A 15878-nucleotide genomic window follows, 5' to 3' on the forward strand; every position below is an offset into this window, starting at 1 on the left:
ATTTCATGGACCGTTTGTGGGTTCCAAGCCAAGATGATCTTCGCACTTTGCTTATGGATGAAGCCCATAAGTCTCGTTATTCTGTTCATCCTGGCTCAGACAAGATGTATAAGGATCTTCGTACTCAATATTGGTGGCCTGGTATGAAGAAAGACATTGCCTTGTACGTTTCCAAATGCCTTATGTGTCTCAAGGTTAAGGCTGAACACCAACATCCTTATGGTCTTTTGGAGCAACCAGAGATCCCAGTTTGGAAATGGGAAAGCATTGCTATGGATCTCGTTACCAAACTTCCGCGCACAAAGAAAGGTCACGATGCCATATGGGTAGTTGTTGATCGTCTTACAAAGTCAGCACATTTCTTGCCAATCCGTGAGGATTTTTCTGCTGAAAGACTAGCCAAAATCTACATGGATGAAATTATATCTCGACATGGTGTTCCTTTGAACATTATTTCTGATAGAGATGCTCGCTTCTCTTCTCGTTTTTGGAGAACCATGCAATCTGCTATGGAGACCCAACTCAATCTGAGCACAGAATATCATCCACAAACAGATGGGCAAACTGAAAGAACAATCCAGACTTTGGAGGGTATGCTTAGAGCTTGTGTGATCGATTTTGGTGGTAGTTGGGATTCACATCTTCCATTGATTGAATTCTCCTACAACAACAGTTATCACTCCAGCATCAACATGGCTCCTTTCGAGGCTCTCTATGTTCGAAAATGTCGTTCACCAGTCTGCTGGAATGAAATAGATGAGGCTCAGCTTACTGGCCCTGATGTCACACCCCCAAATTACCACCTAGGGTATGTCCCTATTGGAAGTGTAACGATCCAACAAAGAGCCACCAATCATATCAAACACGAGTTATAATGTATTGAAATACCCAATTGAAATAAAAGTATCGTTTGCAAAGTTAAAACAAAACCAAAGTACTGAGCGGAAGCATAAATGTATAAGTGTGTAAATGTATCAAAACCAAATCAAAATAACTGTTTATTATGACCACAACCACTCCAGCAGCATCAGACAGCAAGCTCCCCAAGTTCCTTCAATAATTACCTACAAGCATGTAAACAAGTGTGTCAGACTACGCTGGTGAGTTCAAGGTTTGTGTTTGTTTACCAAGTTGTGTTACTGATCATGTGAGTAAAACAGTTTACAAAACGATATGTTGTTTGTTGTTATGATGTTTGATGTTTCGATGTTGTTATTACTCGATTACCGAATGGCCATATGATATGTGATTGCCAACCCCAATGCCTCTATCAAAGCATTGGTCATGCTTTAAGGTAATTAGTTCACGCCCGTTCTCCTCGAACGTCGTGAGGGTGCCAAACCTAATAGCGCTATCAACTAATAACCCCCGTTGCCCTACAAGCAACGACCCGGTAGATGTAGTGGTCTTACAATGATAGAAAACTGAGTACAATAACCAACATCCCATTACCCATGCATTCCTCATCGGAACGTTACCCGTTATCCCTTCACTGGGATCCATGCTTGAGAAAAAGCAATGAACTCACCTTAGGTTTGCTCGGTTTAGACAAGTGACTTGTTAATTTATTCAATACTCGCGACCTAAGAGAGTGTTTGGTGTTTATCAGTTTCACAATTCATTTTCGCGTAAGCCACATCAAGTATTATCACACCAGTCACGTATAATAGTTAAACAAGTAATGCACATGATCGTTAAATTCACTGATGTCTTTAATATCAAATAACACATTGAACCACACAATAATTCCCACAAGTATAAACAGTACATTTCTGGTCCTTGAACACTTAACCTTTTCTCATCTATTCCGCACATTCTTATAGTCGGTACATGCATTTTAGTGGGCTCGATTTAATCAGTATATAGTTCATTAATAGACATCCACTGTTGATCAACTCATCCCAAAATACACAGTTCGTAAATACATACATAAAAATCATCGAGGTCATTAACTCAAATTATTAACAAAACACATACTTGACTCAGGCAATCATTAACTCATGTGCAGGTTCACATATCCCAACCTCAACCACAATACCTTAATAACCGAGCCCATCATTCTTATTTATTTAGTTTTATATGGCTTCACATAGTCAAAAGGTCATTGGACCGATCCTACCTCTCCGGCCATTGGACCGATCCTACCCCTCCGGCCATTAAACATGCAATCTAGTTCACCCCTTTATGCTATATCTTTATTATTTTCAAGCAAGCTATAATGGCCTACACCCATGCATGTACAGTGGCCGACATCCTTACATGAATTCATGTTACTATTGGACCTCTCGATTTCACATATATATAACCTCCAAAGTTTTGTTTACATCACATGCAATTCTCTTCCATTTACAAGTATGGCCGACCACTTAAATGTTTTTCATGCAAACTTCAATAATTAATATTCTGACAATTCGTATGCACATAAATTGATTACACCCAAATATTTGGTCCAATTAAATCAATCATCATTCTGCCCCCAACAGCGACTAGTTATGTGTTCACTTAATATTTAAAGTACTCAAAAAAACTATTCACATTATCAACCAAATCATATTTGAAGCATTCAAAGGCGACTGGACCGTTCATACCCCCCCCCCAATCAAATCTGGACGGTAGCCTATTATTGTGGCATGCAAAAGTCAATAAGAACATGCAACCATACATACATATCCGACAAAAGGTAATTATCATGAACAAACAACCAATAAGAACATGGAAACTTACTAACCGACTAGATGAAACAAGGTTATGTTCAGGGGGTTTCCTTCGATCGCCGATCGTAATTTATGAAGTAGTAGGGTTTGTTGTTTTAGTTTTTAATCGATCTATTTATAATGATGTAATATTGCGTGTACTTGTTACCCAAGGAAGTAAATAGCCCAACTAATCATTTACTAGGCTGGGCAAAGGAAGTATTACGGTTAGGTTGCTGGCCGAAGTAGTGGGCTTAAGCCCAGGTAGAATAGGCTGCCAAAATAGAGAAGTAACAATTAATATTGACAATTAAGGGGGGGAAAGATCCGGCTTAGATTTGGGCCTCGTATGTGGGCTCTCGATTGCAAGTGCAAGCAATCATTTAATTAGGCTGGACCACAAAGGTTTTGGGTGCGACCCACTCGAACATGAACACTAAAGTGTGGCCCGATGTACTAATATACGGTTACCGAATCATACAAACGCAGAACGTGTAACGCTTAAAGAGAAGTAACGAGGCGTTGAGACCACAAGGTTAAACGATACTAACCTGAAATGTTCGGGTTGTCACATCATCCCCAACTTGAAAGAAATTTCGTCCCGAAATTTGGCAAGCGCCAAATGTGAGAGAAACGAAGTGAGAAATCAGGATTGTTGCGGGTTCTGCTTAGTTGTGACATCATCCCCAACTTGAAGAGGAATCTCGCCCCGAGATTCACCAGTTTTGCTTGACTCTGCTTTGTCTTTGGGAAAGAGGTGAGGATACTTGAGCTTCATTTGATCCTCGCGCTCCCACGTGAACTCCGGTCCACGTCTTGAGTTCCAACGAACCCTAACGATGGGAATACGACTGTGTTTACGCACCTTGACCTCACGGTCCATGATCTCGATGGGTTCTTCAACAAACTGTAACTTGTCGTTGACTTTTAACTCTTGAAGAGGTACCGCCAATGGGTCATCAACATAACACTTCTTTAACTGTGATACATGAAAGACGTCGTGAACATTACCCAGCTCAGTAGGTAACTCCAACTATAAGCCACCTTACCGATACGTTCAAGGACTTTAAACGACCCAACATAACATGGGTTCAGCTTGCCACGCTTCCCAAAGCGTACAACCCCTTTCCACGGTGAGACTTTCAGCATGACGCGGTCATTCACTTCAAACACTACTTCTTTGGCGCGCTTATCAGCATAGGCTTTCTGGCGGTCACGAGCAGCTGCCATACGTTCCCTGATTTTCACAATCATATCTGAAGTTTTGAGCACCATCTCAGGACCTGTGATCTGGCTATCACCTACCTCAGCCCAGCAGAGGGGTGAACGACACTTCCTCCCATACAGTGCCTCAAATGGCGCCGCTTTGATACTGGTGTGGTAGCTGTTATTGTAGGAAAACTCTACCAACGGCAAGTGCTTTTCCCATCCTTTCCCAAAATCAATAACGCATGCCCGCAGCATATCCTCTAGTGTCTGTATTGTGCGCTCACTCTGACCATCCGTTTGTGGATGATAAGCCGTGCTCATATCGAGACGTGAGCCGAATGACTTATGCATAGCCTGCCATAACTCCGAAGTAAAACGAGGATCTCGATCAGAAATAATAGAAGTCGGCACCCCGTGCCTAGAAACCACCTCTTTAAGGTACACTGCTGCGAGCTGCGAATACTTATCTGTCTCCTTGATTGCTAGGAAATGTGCTGACTTTGTGAGACGGTCGACAATCACCCATATAGTATCGTTCCCTGCCTGTGTTCTAGGTATCCCCGTAACGAAATCCATAGCGATCTGTTCCCATTTCCACATAGGTATCTCCGGCTGCTGAAGTGGACCCGAAGGCTTCTGGTACTCTGCCTTGACCCTAGCACAGGTCAAACACTTACTCACGTAGGTGGCAATAATAGCTTTCATGTTCGGCCACCAATACAAAACCTTGAGGTCCTGGTACATCTTATCAGACCCTGGATGAATAGAATATCGTGACTTGTGTGCTTCGTCCATCACAAGTTCTCGAAGATCGCCAAACAAAGGAACCCATATCCGTTCCATGAAGTAGTAGATATTGTCAGACCGTTGTTCGAACTTCTTCTTGTGTAGCCCACGTAATCCTTCGGCTTCGATGTTTTCTTCCTTTAACGCTTCAATCGGAGCTGAACGAATCCGGGCAGGTAAATCAGAGTGAATAGTAAGCTGTAGGGCACGAACACGCTTCTGTTTCGGTTCCTTGCGACTAAGGGCATCAGCTACAACATTAGCTTTACCCGGATGATACTTGATAGCACACTCATAATCATTGAAAAGCTCGACCCAACGACGTTGCCGCATATTCAATTACTTCTGGTCGAAGATATGTTGAAGACTCCTGTGATCGGTATAGATGGTACACTTGGTACCGTACAGGTAATGCCTCCAAATCTTCAACGCAAAGACTACGGCTCCTAACTCCAGGTCGTGTGTTGTATAGTTCTTCTCGTGTACCTTCAACTGTCGGGAAGCATAAGCTATCACCTTGTCTCGCTGCATCAACACGCAGCCGAGACCCTGAATAGACGCATCACAATAAACCACAAAATCTTCAGTACCCTCTGGTAGCGATAAGATCGGCGCGCTGCACAACTTCTGCTTTAAGAGCTGGAATGCTTCTTCTTGTTTCGACCCCCAAGAATAAACAACTTTCTTTTGAGTCAGGGCGGTGAGGGGTTGAGCAATCTTAGAAAAATCCCGGATAAACCGACGATAATATCCCGCAAGACCAAGAAATTGACGCACCTCTGAAGGATTCTTTGGTGCCGCCCAATTTCGAATGGCATCGATCTTGGCAGGATCCACATGAATACCCATTTCGTTAACGATGTGCCCGAGAAAGTGTACCTTCAGAATCCAGAAGTCACACTTAGAAAACTTTGCGTACAACTGCTCCTTCCTCAGGAGCTCCAAAATAAGGCGAAGATGGCGCTCGTGGTCTTCCTTGTTCTTGGAGTAGATCAATATGTCGTCAATGAAAACGATAACGAAGTCATCAAGGTAAGGTTTGCACACGCGGTTCATGAGATCCATGAAGACCGCTGGTGCGTTGGTCATCCCAAATGGCATAACCAGAAATTCATAGTGGCCATACCGCGTTCAAAAAGCTGTTCGAGGCACATCCTCCTCTCTAACCCGTACCTGATGATATCCGGACCTTAAATCAATCTTGGAATAGAAACTTGACCCTTGCAGCTGGTCAAACAAGTCGTCGATGCGTGGTAAAGGGTAGCGGTTCTTGATCGTCACCTTGTTAAGCTCGCGATAGTCGATGCACATACGAAAAGACCCGTCCTTCTTCTTCACAAATAATACAGGGGCTCCCCAAGGAGAAGAGCTAGGACGAATGAAACCCCTGTCTAGTAACTCTTGAAGTTGATTCGATAATTCTTGCAACTCTCCTGGTGCAAGACGGTATGGAGCACGAGCAATCGGTGCTGCTCCTGGCTGAAGTTCAATCTGAAATTCTACCTGACGATGTGGAGGTAAACCAGGGAGCTCTTCAGGAAAGACATCAGGAAACTCTCGAACAACCGGAAGGTCTTCGAGTTTCCTTTCGTCAGTCTGAGAGTCAGTAATAAGGGCCAAGAGGGAAGGATAGCCCTTACGTAGACAACTTAGAGCCTTCATGGCTGAGATAATACCTACTGTAGCACCGCTACGATGACCCTGAACCGATAAAGATTCACCACTAGCGAGAGGAATACGAACGACTTTCTCCTTGCAGAGAATTTCCGCCTGATATTTGGATAACCAATCCATTCCAACAACTACATCGAAGCTTCCGAGAATGACAGGGAGTAGGTCAATGTCGAATATTTGACCCAAGAGATCTAATTTGCACCCCATGAGGACATGAGACGCTTCAATAGTTTTACCATTTGCTATTTCCACTACATGTTTCTATATATGGAAATGAACTAATTTAGGAGTCGAAAACGAGGAAAGTGCTCAGGTTTATCACGTTAAGAACGATTAACTACCATATTCATACACAAACAGGGAAGAACCCCTCTTACACTCGTTAAGCCTCATTGGGATTTGCATGCACCACGCGTTATTATTATGTGTGCACCCATGATAGCAAGGCGGTTTGCATGCTCCTCTCAATGCTCCTTAACTTATGTTTGAAGTTTCTCCCACCCCAATCAACACAAAATATGCACTACCAATAAGATTAGGATTTACTAGATGCAAGTGTTATGTTACACTATCAATGTGTCATGATGCCTACCATGTCGTATCGTGCATGCTATAAATATAGTTACGTTTACTAGGCATATAATGCGTAAACTAATGAGGAACAAACCTTGCAATCTGAAGTTGAGTGTCATGGTCATCGTTTGGATCAATTCGGTTATAGTCTGGTTTTATGAAAACATTTTAAAACCGAGTTCTCTATAACCAGTGGCTCTGATACCAAACTGTCACACCCCCAAATTACCACCTAGGGTATGTCCCTATTGGAAGTGTAACGATCCAACAAAGAGCCACCAATCATATCAAACACGAGTTATAATGTATTGAAATACCCAATTGAAATAAAAGTATCGTTTGCAAAGTTAAAACAAAACCAAAGTACTGAGCGGAAGCATAAATGTATAAGTGTGTAAATGTATCAAAACCAAATCAAAATAACTGTTTATTATGACCACAACCACTCCAGCAGCATCAGACAGCAAGCTCCCCAAGTTCCTTCAATAATTACCTACAAGCATGTAAACAAGTGTGTCAGACTACGCTGGTGAGTTCAAGGTTTGTGTTTGTTTACCAAGTTGTGTTACTGATCATGTGAGTAAAACAGTTTACAAAACGATATGTTGTTTGTTGTTATGATGTTTGATGTTTCGATGTTGTTATTACTCGATTACCGAATGGCCATATGATATGTGATTGCCAACCCCAATGCCTCTATCAAAGCATTGGTCATGCTTTAAGGTAATTAGTTCACGCCCGTTCTCCTCGAACGTCGTGAGGGTGCCAAACCTAATAGCGCTATCAACTAATAACCCCCGTTGCCCTACAAGCAACGACCCGGTAGATGTAGTGGTCTTACAATGATAGAAAACTGAGTACAATAACCAACATCCCATTACCCATGCATTCCTCATCGGAACGTTACCCGTTATCCCTTCACTGGGATCCATGCTTGAGAAAAAGCAATGAACTCACCTTAGGTTTGCTCGGTTTAGACAAGTGACTTGTTAATTTATTCAATACTCGCGACCTAAGAGAGTGTTTGGTGTTTATCAGTTTCACAATTCATTTTCGCGTAAGCCACATCAAGTATTATCACACCAGTCACGTATAATAGTTAAACAAGTAATGCACATGATCGTTAAATTCACTGATGTCTTTAATATCAAATAACACATTGAACCACACAATAATTCCCACAAGTATAAACAGTACATTTCTGGTCCTTGAACACTTAACCTTTTCTCATCTATTCCGCACATTCTTATAGTCGGTACATGCATTTTAGTGGGCTCGATTTAATCAGTATATAGTTCATTAATAGACATCCACTGTTGATCAACTCATCCCAAAATACACAGTTCGTAAATACATACATAAAAATCATCGAGGTCATTAACTCAAATTATTAACAAAACACATACTTGACTCAGGCAATCATTAACTCATGTGCAGGTTCACATATCCCAACCTCAACCACAATACCTTAATAACCGAGCCCATCATTCTTATTTATTTAGTTTTATATGGCTTCACATAGTCAAAAGGTCATTGGACCGATCCTACCCCTCCGGCCATTGGATCGATCCTACCCCTCCGGCCATTAAACATGCAATCTAGTTCACCCCTTTTATGCTATATCTTTATTATTTTCAAGCAAGCTATAATGGCCTACACCCATGCATGTACAGTGGCCGACATCCTTACATGAATTCATGTTACTATTGGACCTCTCGATTTCACATATATATAACCTCCAAAGTTTTGTTTACATCACATGCAATTCTCTTCCATTTACAAGTATGGCCGACCACTTAAATGTTTTTCATGCAAACTTCAGTAATTAATATTCTGACAATTCGTATGCACATAAATTGATTACACCCAAATATTTGGTCCAATTAAATCAATCATCATTCTGCCCCCAACAGCGACTAGTTATGTGTTCACTTAATATTTAAAGTACTCAAAAAAACTATTCACATTATCAACCAAATCATATTTGAAGCATTCAAAGGCGACTGGACCGTTCATACCCCCCCCCCATCAAATCTGGACGGTAGCCTATTATTGTGGCATGCAAAAGTCAATAAGAACATGCAACTATACATACATATCCGACAAAAGGTAATTATCATGAACAAACAACCAATAAGAACATGGAAACTTACTAACCGACTAGATGAAACAAGGTTCTGTTCAGGGGGTTTCCTTCGATCGCCGATCGTAATTTATGAAGCAGTAGGGTTTGTTGTTTTAGTTTTTAATCGATCTATTTATAATGATGTAATATTGCGTGTACTTGTTACCCAAGGAAGTAAATAGCCCAACTAATCATTTACTAGGCTGGGCAAAGGAAGTATTACGGTTAGGTTGCTGGCCGAAGTAGTGGGCTTAAGCCCAGGTAGAATAGGCTGCCAAAATAGAGAAGTAACAATTAATATTGACAATTAAGGGGGGGAAAGATCCGGCTTAGATTTGGGCCTCGTATGTGGGCTCTCGATTGCAAGTGCAAGCAATCATTTAATTAGGCTGGACCACAAAGGTTTTGGGTGCGACCCACTCGAACATGAACACTAAAGTGTGGCCCGATGTACTAATATACGGTTACCGAATCATACAAACGCAGAACGTGTAACGCTTAAAGAGAAGTAACGAGGCGTTGAGACCACAAGGTTAAACGATACTAACCTGAAATGTTCGGGTTGTCACACCTGACCTCATTCTAAAGACGACTGACAAGATTAAGAAAGTTCGTGATAACCTACAGACAGCTCGAAGCCGTCAAAAGAGTTACGCGGACCGACGACGCAAGCCCTTGGAATTCCAGGTCGGTGATCGTGTATTACTTAAGGTCTCACTTGGAAAGGTGTGATCAGATTTGGAAAGACAGGAAAACTTGCACCTAGATATGTTGGACCATTCAAGATCGTCGAAAGAATCGGTAAGGTAGCCTACAGACTTGCATTACCTCTCGAACTTGGAAATGTTCATCCAACTTTCCACGTATCCAATCTCAAAAAGTGTCTAGCTGATGAGAACCTCCACATACCACTTGACGAAATCCGTGTTGATAAAACACTACATTTTGTTGAGAAACCTATGGAAATTATGGATCGTGAAGTCAAATGGCTTAAACGCAAGCACATTCTGTTGGTTAAAGTTCGCTGGGAATCTAAACGTGGACCTGAGTTTACTTGGGAAAGTGAAGAAGATCAAATGAAGGCGAAGTATCCACATCTATTCTCACGAGTTTTCTCTAAACAAAATTCGGGACGAAATTTCCGCAAGTAGGGGAGACTGTGACATTTTGTAATCGTTGTAAACAGTTCAGTTATCAATGAAATAAAGTTATTTGATCCCAATGTTTGTTTGTTGATGTTTGATGTCTTTCATGTTTTGACTTTTATTCGATTTCAAACTCTATATCACTTTCTGGAGAGTTATACGCAAACTGGTGCGTAAACGCAATCAGTTTAACACGACAAATACTCCAGAACATCAATTTATGCTTAACATACCTTAAATAACCTTTACATAACTTAGAAATAAGTTTTGAAGGCTTTGGTATGGCAAAATCAAGTTAATTCGCTTACAGGGACTAAAATTGACAAACTGCGAAAGTATGCCGATTTGAACTGTAATGAACATTCTGGAACATGCCCATAAGTTAAACACACCCTAAATATCCTTTACATAGCTTAGAAATAGGCTTCGAGGGGTTCGGTGTGCTAAAATAAACTTTTGAGTCATTCAGGGACTAAAAGCGTCAAAAAGTGCATAAGTTTGCATTCTCGCGCATAACTTATGTTCTGAATACTTTCGGACATCCAAAAATTTATGTAAGCATTAAAATATTATGTTTTAGTGTTTGGCATGAGAAAAATCCATTCGTCGCGCAATTTGGATCATCTTTCGCGCTTATGCGCATTCCGTCGTAATTAAGCGAATAACGCAACCGTATGACCAAACGAACCGACATCCGAGATATTTTTGCGCATGTTTTGAGTTCCCTAAACTTTAACTTCATTTTAGAGCCTTGAAATGAGGTTAACGGGGCTTAAACGTGCCAAAAATGGGCCAAAATACATGTTTCTAAAGTGCAGGGACTAAAATGCAATTTTTGAATACTTAGCCATGCGGCCCGCGTGAGCCCATGTGCATATCTTAAGCAGGCCGCCTGAGATGCCCAGTAACAGAAAAACCAGTTTCTGAAACAGCAGCTGGTTTGCAGGGTTTTTGGACATGGTTTTAATCATTTTCTGGGCCAATTTTGATGGTTTTTGAGAGCCCATCGTATCCAAATACCATGTACCCACTTGTACGGATGAGATCAAAGCTCAATCTTCAAGAAACGATCCTAACGGCTCTTGAAAATCTATAAATACTCACTTGCTTTCACTTGCATTCCTCACATTTGATCTGATTCTTGCTCTCTAAGTGGAAGTATTTGCTTCCTACCTGAGAGTGAATCGGGTCAAAGCTTGTGGGGACCTTTTGTAAGTATTCCTTCGTTCTTTTCGTTCATTTCTATCGTTAAAGTCAAACTGTGTTTGACTTTCTGCATTGACCACTTTATGGTCAACGCGAAGTTCGTTTGAACTTCATAACGTGAGCGTAATCACGATGGTTATAGTCCCTAGTGACTATACTTTCTGATTACCACGTTATCTAGGCTCAGTGACGAGTCGTAGTTTCGGCCAAAATGCGTTTTCTCACGTATTTTGTAACCAAACTACTCTAGGGTATTAAAACCGTTTGTTTTAATACCAAACCTGTTTTCTAACTTTACTAAACATGTTCTAGCATGTTTAGCTCGTCACTTTTAGATTTGTGCTTGTTTAGGGTCGTAAAGGTAAGCGATCTAATCAATCGCTTATGCTTTCGAACCCGAACCATTTGGTCGATCATTAGGATCCGACCAAACATTTTAGGTGACCATAGTTGTATAGGGAATAACCTTTCGAGGTTATACCTTATTTTCACAATGTTTAAGTGGTTGTATGATAGGTAATGTATGTGCCTTAGGTAAATTACCAAAATACCCTTTTTACGCCAAAATTCATTTTAAGCCTATGTAACATAATTTTTGGTATCTAAACTGATTTAACAACAATATTAAACGTGTTAAGGCATATCTTGCTTGTCATAGGGCTAGTTAGGCATTCCTAACGCGTTTTACGCAAACGACGCGTTAAAGTAGCATAAGCTACCTAAGCGGGTCGTAACGAGTCAAAAGCACTTAGGATAGGTTTCGCTTTAGTATGTAGGCTTTGTTAAACCATGTTACATAAGTTCCCCTACTTATTTGGTTTACGAACCCTCGTACTATCCGATCCTTCGATAGGTCCGTTTATTAATGTAGATACCTATATAGGTGCCGTTTAATTCCGTGATCTTCTAGCATTGCTTGGTGGTTATCCTACGACTTCTAAGCAATCTCAAGTGAGTACATAGTCCCCTCTTTTACTGTTTTTCAAACATTTTGGGGTGAAACACATGTGCCTACTTGTTACTTTCATGCTTTCCATGTTTTCATATCATATGCTTGTTATGTTCAATAGTACACATATAGTACATGCTTTTCATCGTGTTTTTGCTATGTATGTCCATTGTGTGCATACTTAGTACATCGTTTTACATGACATTTTATGCTACGTATGTTCGTTTAGTGCATACTTAGTACATTGTTTACATTACCTTTTCACGCTATGTATGTTCATCATACTTAGTGCATTTGTTGTTCATCACATGGTTACATATTGGGTATGACATTTGGATTGTTTAAGTGGGACCATATACATTCATTAACTTTGATCACGCCGCTCGTTAGTAGGTAATGGTACCATAGGAATTGACAACTCCTGTTCCTGACATCCTGGGTATGTTTGGATGGAAGGAATGACCGAATTCGATTTAAACATAAAAACCGATAGACCTTTAATTTGTTTAAAGGTTTATCACTACAGTCACAAGGCTTGAATGTATGCATTTTTACAATACCATATAAATGTTTGTATTCAGTGTAGCATGCATTTCCACAAAACATAACGTTGATTTAAACTGAGTTTTACTTCAATACCTTGTTTTGTGCATTTTCACCTATGGTTTAGTAGATACATATTTCACTTGCCATACATGACATTTTGTTTACACACTACATGATTGACATTTGACATAGACATTTTGACATGGTTTTCACAATGACATTTGACAATTTGGTTTAGAAATGGGCAAATTTACATTGGTGGTTTGTTTGGGAAAGTGGTTTAAGTAACGAAACGTATGTAATGTGATACAAGCATGGTGGATACATCGCTGGTACTTCATATATATAAGTGCTTATATTGTATTACATGTCGTAGCGTTATTTAAATCATTCAATTTGGATTTATACATTTTTACAAATAACATATTTTTTTACAAGACATTATTTTACAAAACAGTTTATTTATTACAACTTATTTTACTTGGTTATTTATTTAACCATACATTATTCTTTTACTTATACATATCATCTGATTTTATCACTTTTTAAACGATTTACAAAACAAAACAAATTTACAAGGTTCATGACTAACTTTTCTTAAACATTTTCTTAAACATAAGTCATGAATCCTATTTTCACAAAACCTATGTATCTCACAGGCATTTTTATGCTGACGTACCTATTTTCACATGTGTTTCAGGAGCTAATGCATAGGACGTTCATGACACGCTAGGGTGGACTTGGGCCTTAGTGACAATAAAATGAAGCTAGATTAGATAAAACTTGTTATATACTCTTTGTTTCAGTTATTTTAAGACAATGTAACTCATTTGTTTGATTCAATAAAATATAACTTTGTATGCCATGGTTGTGAAACAATAATTCTGTTACAACACTCCCCGACGTTTCCGCCACGGTTTGATGTTTTACGTGGTCGGGGTGTGACAGTACATTGTTGAGGAGATGAATATGAGAAGAAGAAGAAGAAGAAGAAGAAAGATAAACATCAGAGAGAATAAACATCTATCGGAATAGAGCAGAGCAGAGAGAGAAAGAATGCATTAGCCCTAAATGAGTAAATGAGAGATGATATAAATAGAGGAGGGCAGTGGTACTGTTGGGCGGGAAAAGAGAACTGAGGATGCCCTAATTAAGTGACACGTGGCCCAAATAACTTTCATTTATTATGTATAATAGATGTCTATCAAAAAAAAACAAAAAACTCAAACCTTCAACTCTTTCTCGGCTCTAAACTCCCCAGCCAAACCTTATCCATTTCACCTTCATCCCTCAATCTCTGCTACACACACATGAGAAAACGGGTCCTACCCATCTCACACATCTCAAACAAAACACTTCAGATCTTAAAGGAATCGGCCAACCACGGCGGTGGAGACGGTGCACGGTGGTGGAGGCGGTGCATGGCGATGGTGGGTCTCAACGGCATGGCAGTCCACGACCCCCCCCCCTCGTAATTTCCGATGACGATAGTGATGACGGTGATGACAAAAGACGGGGGTGTCTGATCGGCGACGATTATAGCTTCGACAAACCTCCAACACGCCCGACGAAGCTGATGAGGATGATGAAGGTTGACCGGTGAGCTTTACTTTTCTGTTATGAACAACGATGAAAGGAGTTTGGTCTTCGGCAGCCGTATCTCTCAAGTCCGAAGTGGGTGAGTTCAAAATCCTCATTTTCTTTTCAGATTCTTATAGATCCGTGTTTTCGATCCCCACTCCGGTTGGTTGTTGATTCAGGAGTTGATGTGCTGATGATGGCAGAAGTGGTGGCAGTTCTGTTTCGGGTCACATTTAAGACAAGATTCAAGGCTCGGTTCGAATGTCGGGTGTCGCGGATCAGTTCATTTTTGGCTCCGGTCGTGATGCGGGTTAACTCGGTTAAACCCGAGTCAACTCGGGTCAACACAGATAACTCAGTCAACTCAGTGGTCAACTCGGTTCAGATTAGGCATGGCCCGGTTCGACCGTGGATCAGTTTTGGTTCAGATATAGTGCGGTCCGAATTCGGTCGAAGATGGTCAAACGGGTCAACATCAGGTCAACGGCAGTCAACAAAGGCAGCCGCAAGACCTGGTAAAGATTTAACTGACACGAAATTTCTCTTTATACAGTTATAGATTTCACACTTATACGCGATCTGAGCATGAACCGATTCGATTAAAAAAAATTAGTTACATTTTGATATATTCGACAAGAATTAGATATATATTGTTTGTTTGTTGAATAAATTGTTGAATAAAATACGACAACTCTTGTTGTCGGGTTAGTCCAAAAACAGAGGAAACTCTGCCCGATTTTCGTTAAAAGCCGAATTATAAAACGCGTTTAATTCTTAACGAAGACATTTATCGGAGTCTAAGTTTCTTATAAAATAAATATAAAAGTATATTTATTTTAGTGACGTTTTATAACTTATAAGCTGAAATTATAACATTTCGACGACACGCAAGTTACAACTTAACGAGACCCGACACTTATTTAGATAAGCATAATTATCTATATTTATTCGAGCATCGATACTTCCGAATACTTTCATAAAATAAATATAACGATTTGTATTTATTTCAACGCCGTTACCTCGTGTTATTTTATAAAATAAATATAATCGTCTATATTTATTTCGAACGTCGGAATTCGAGATTTATATACTTCAAACGTTTAATATTCGAAAATCATATAAAATAAATATAATTAATTATATTTATTTCAATCGTCCAGATTTGAATACACAATGAATGTACTTTCATCGTACGAAAGCTACAACGCGACGTGCCACTATCGATCTACATATTTCTAATTCACGACGACTAATACGACTCCGGAAATATAGTTATGTTTATATATATATATATATATATAAGTGTATGTATATCCTAATCACTTGGAAACTTAGTCGTTTACGAGACTTGGTGTTTATCCCGATTATAAAAGGGATCCAATAACCATAAT

The 15878-nt window shown here is 40.1% G+C and overlaps 1 protein-coding gene across 2 annotated transcripts in view; it reads left to right on the forward strand.

Moving 5' to 3' along the window:
- Positions 1–15083, forward strand: part of LOC110894434 — a 40730-nt gene extending 25647 nt beyond the window's left edge. The window contains exons 1-2 of one of the 2 annotated variants that reach the window (XM_035985850.1): positions 14469–14584; positions 14667–15083. In XM_035985850.1, coding sequence (XP_035841743.1) covers positions 14536–14584; positions 14667–15046 — 429 coding nt within the window. In that variant the 5' untranslated portion in view covers positions 14469–14535 and the 3' untranslated portion in view covers positions 15047–15083. Of the gene's footprint in view, positions 1–14468; positions 14585–14666 lie in introns of those variants that run through there. The other variant, XM_022141665.2, reaches the window with a different exon arrangement.
- The last annotated feature ends 795 nt before the right edge of the window (positions 15084–15878 follow it).

This window comes from Helianthus annuus, chromosome 16 (assembly GCF_002127325.2).
Source record: "Helianthus annuus cultivar XRQ/B chromosome 16, HanXRQr2.0-SUNRISE, whole genome shotgun sequence".
NCBI lineage: Eukaryota > Viridiplantae > Streptophyta > Magnoliopsida > Asterales > Asteraceae > Helianthus > Helianthus annuus.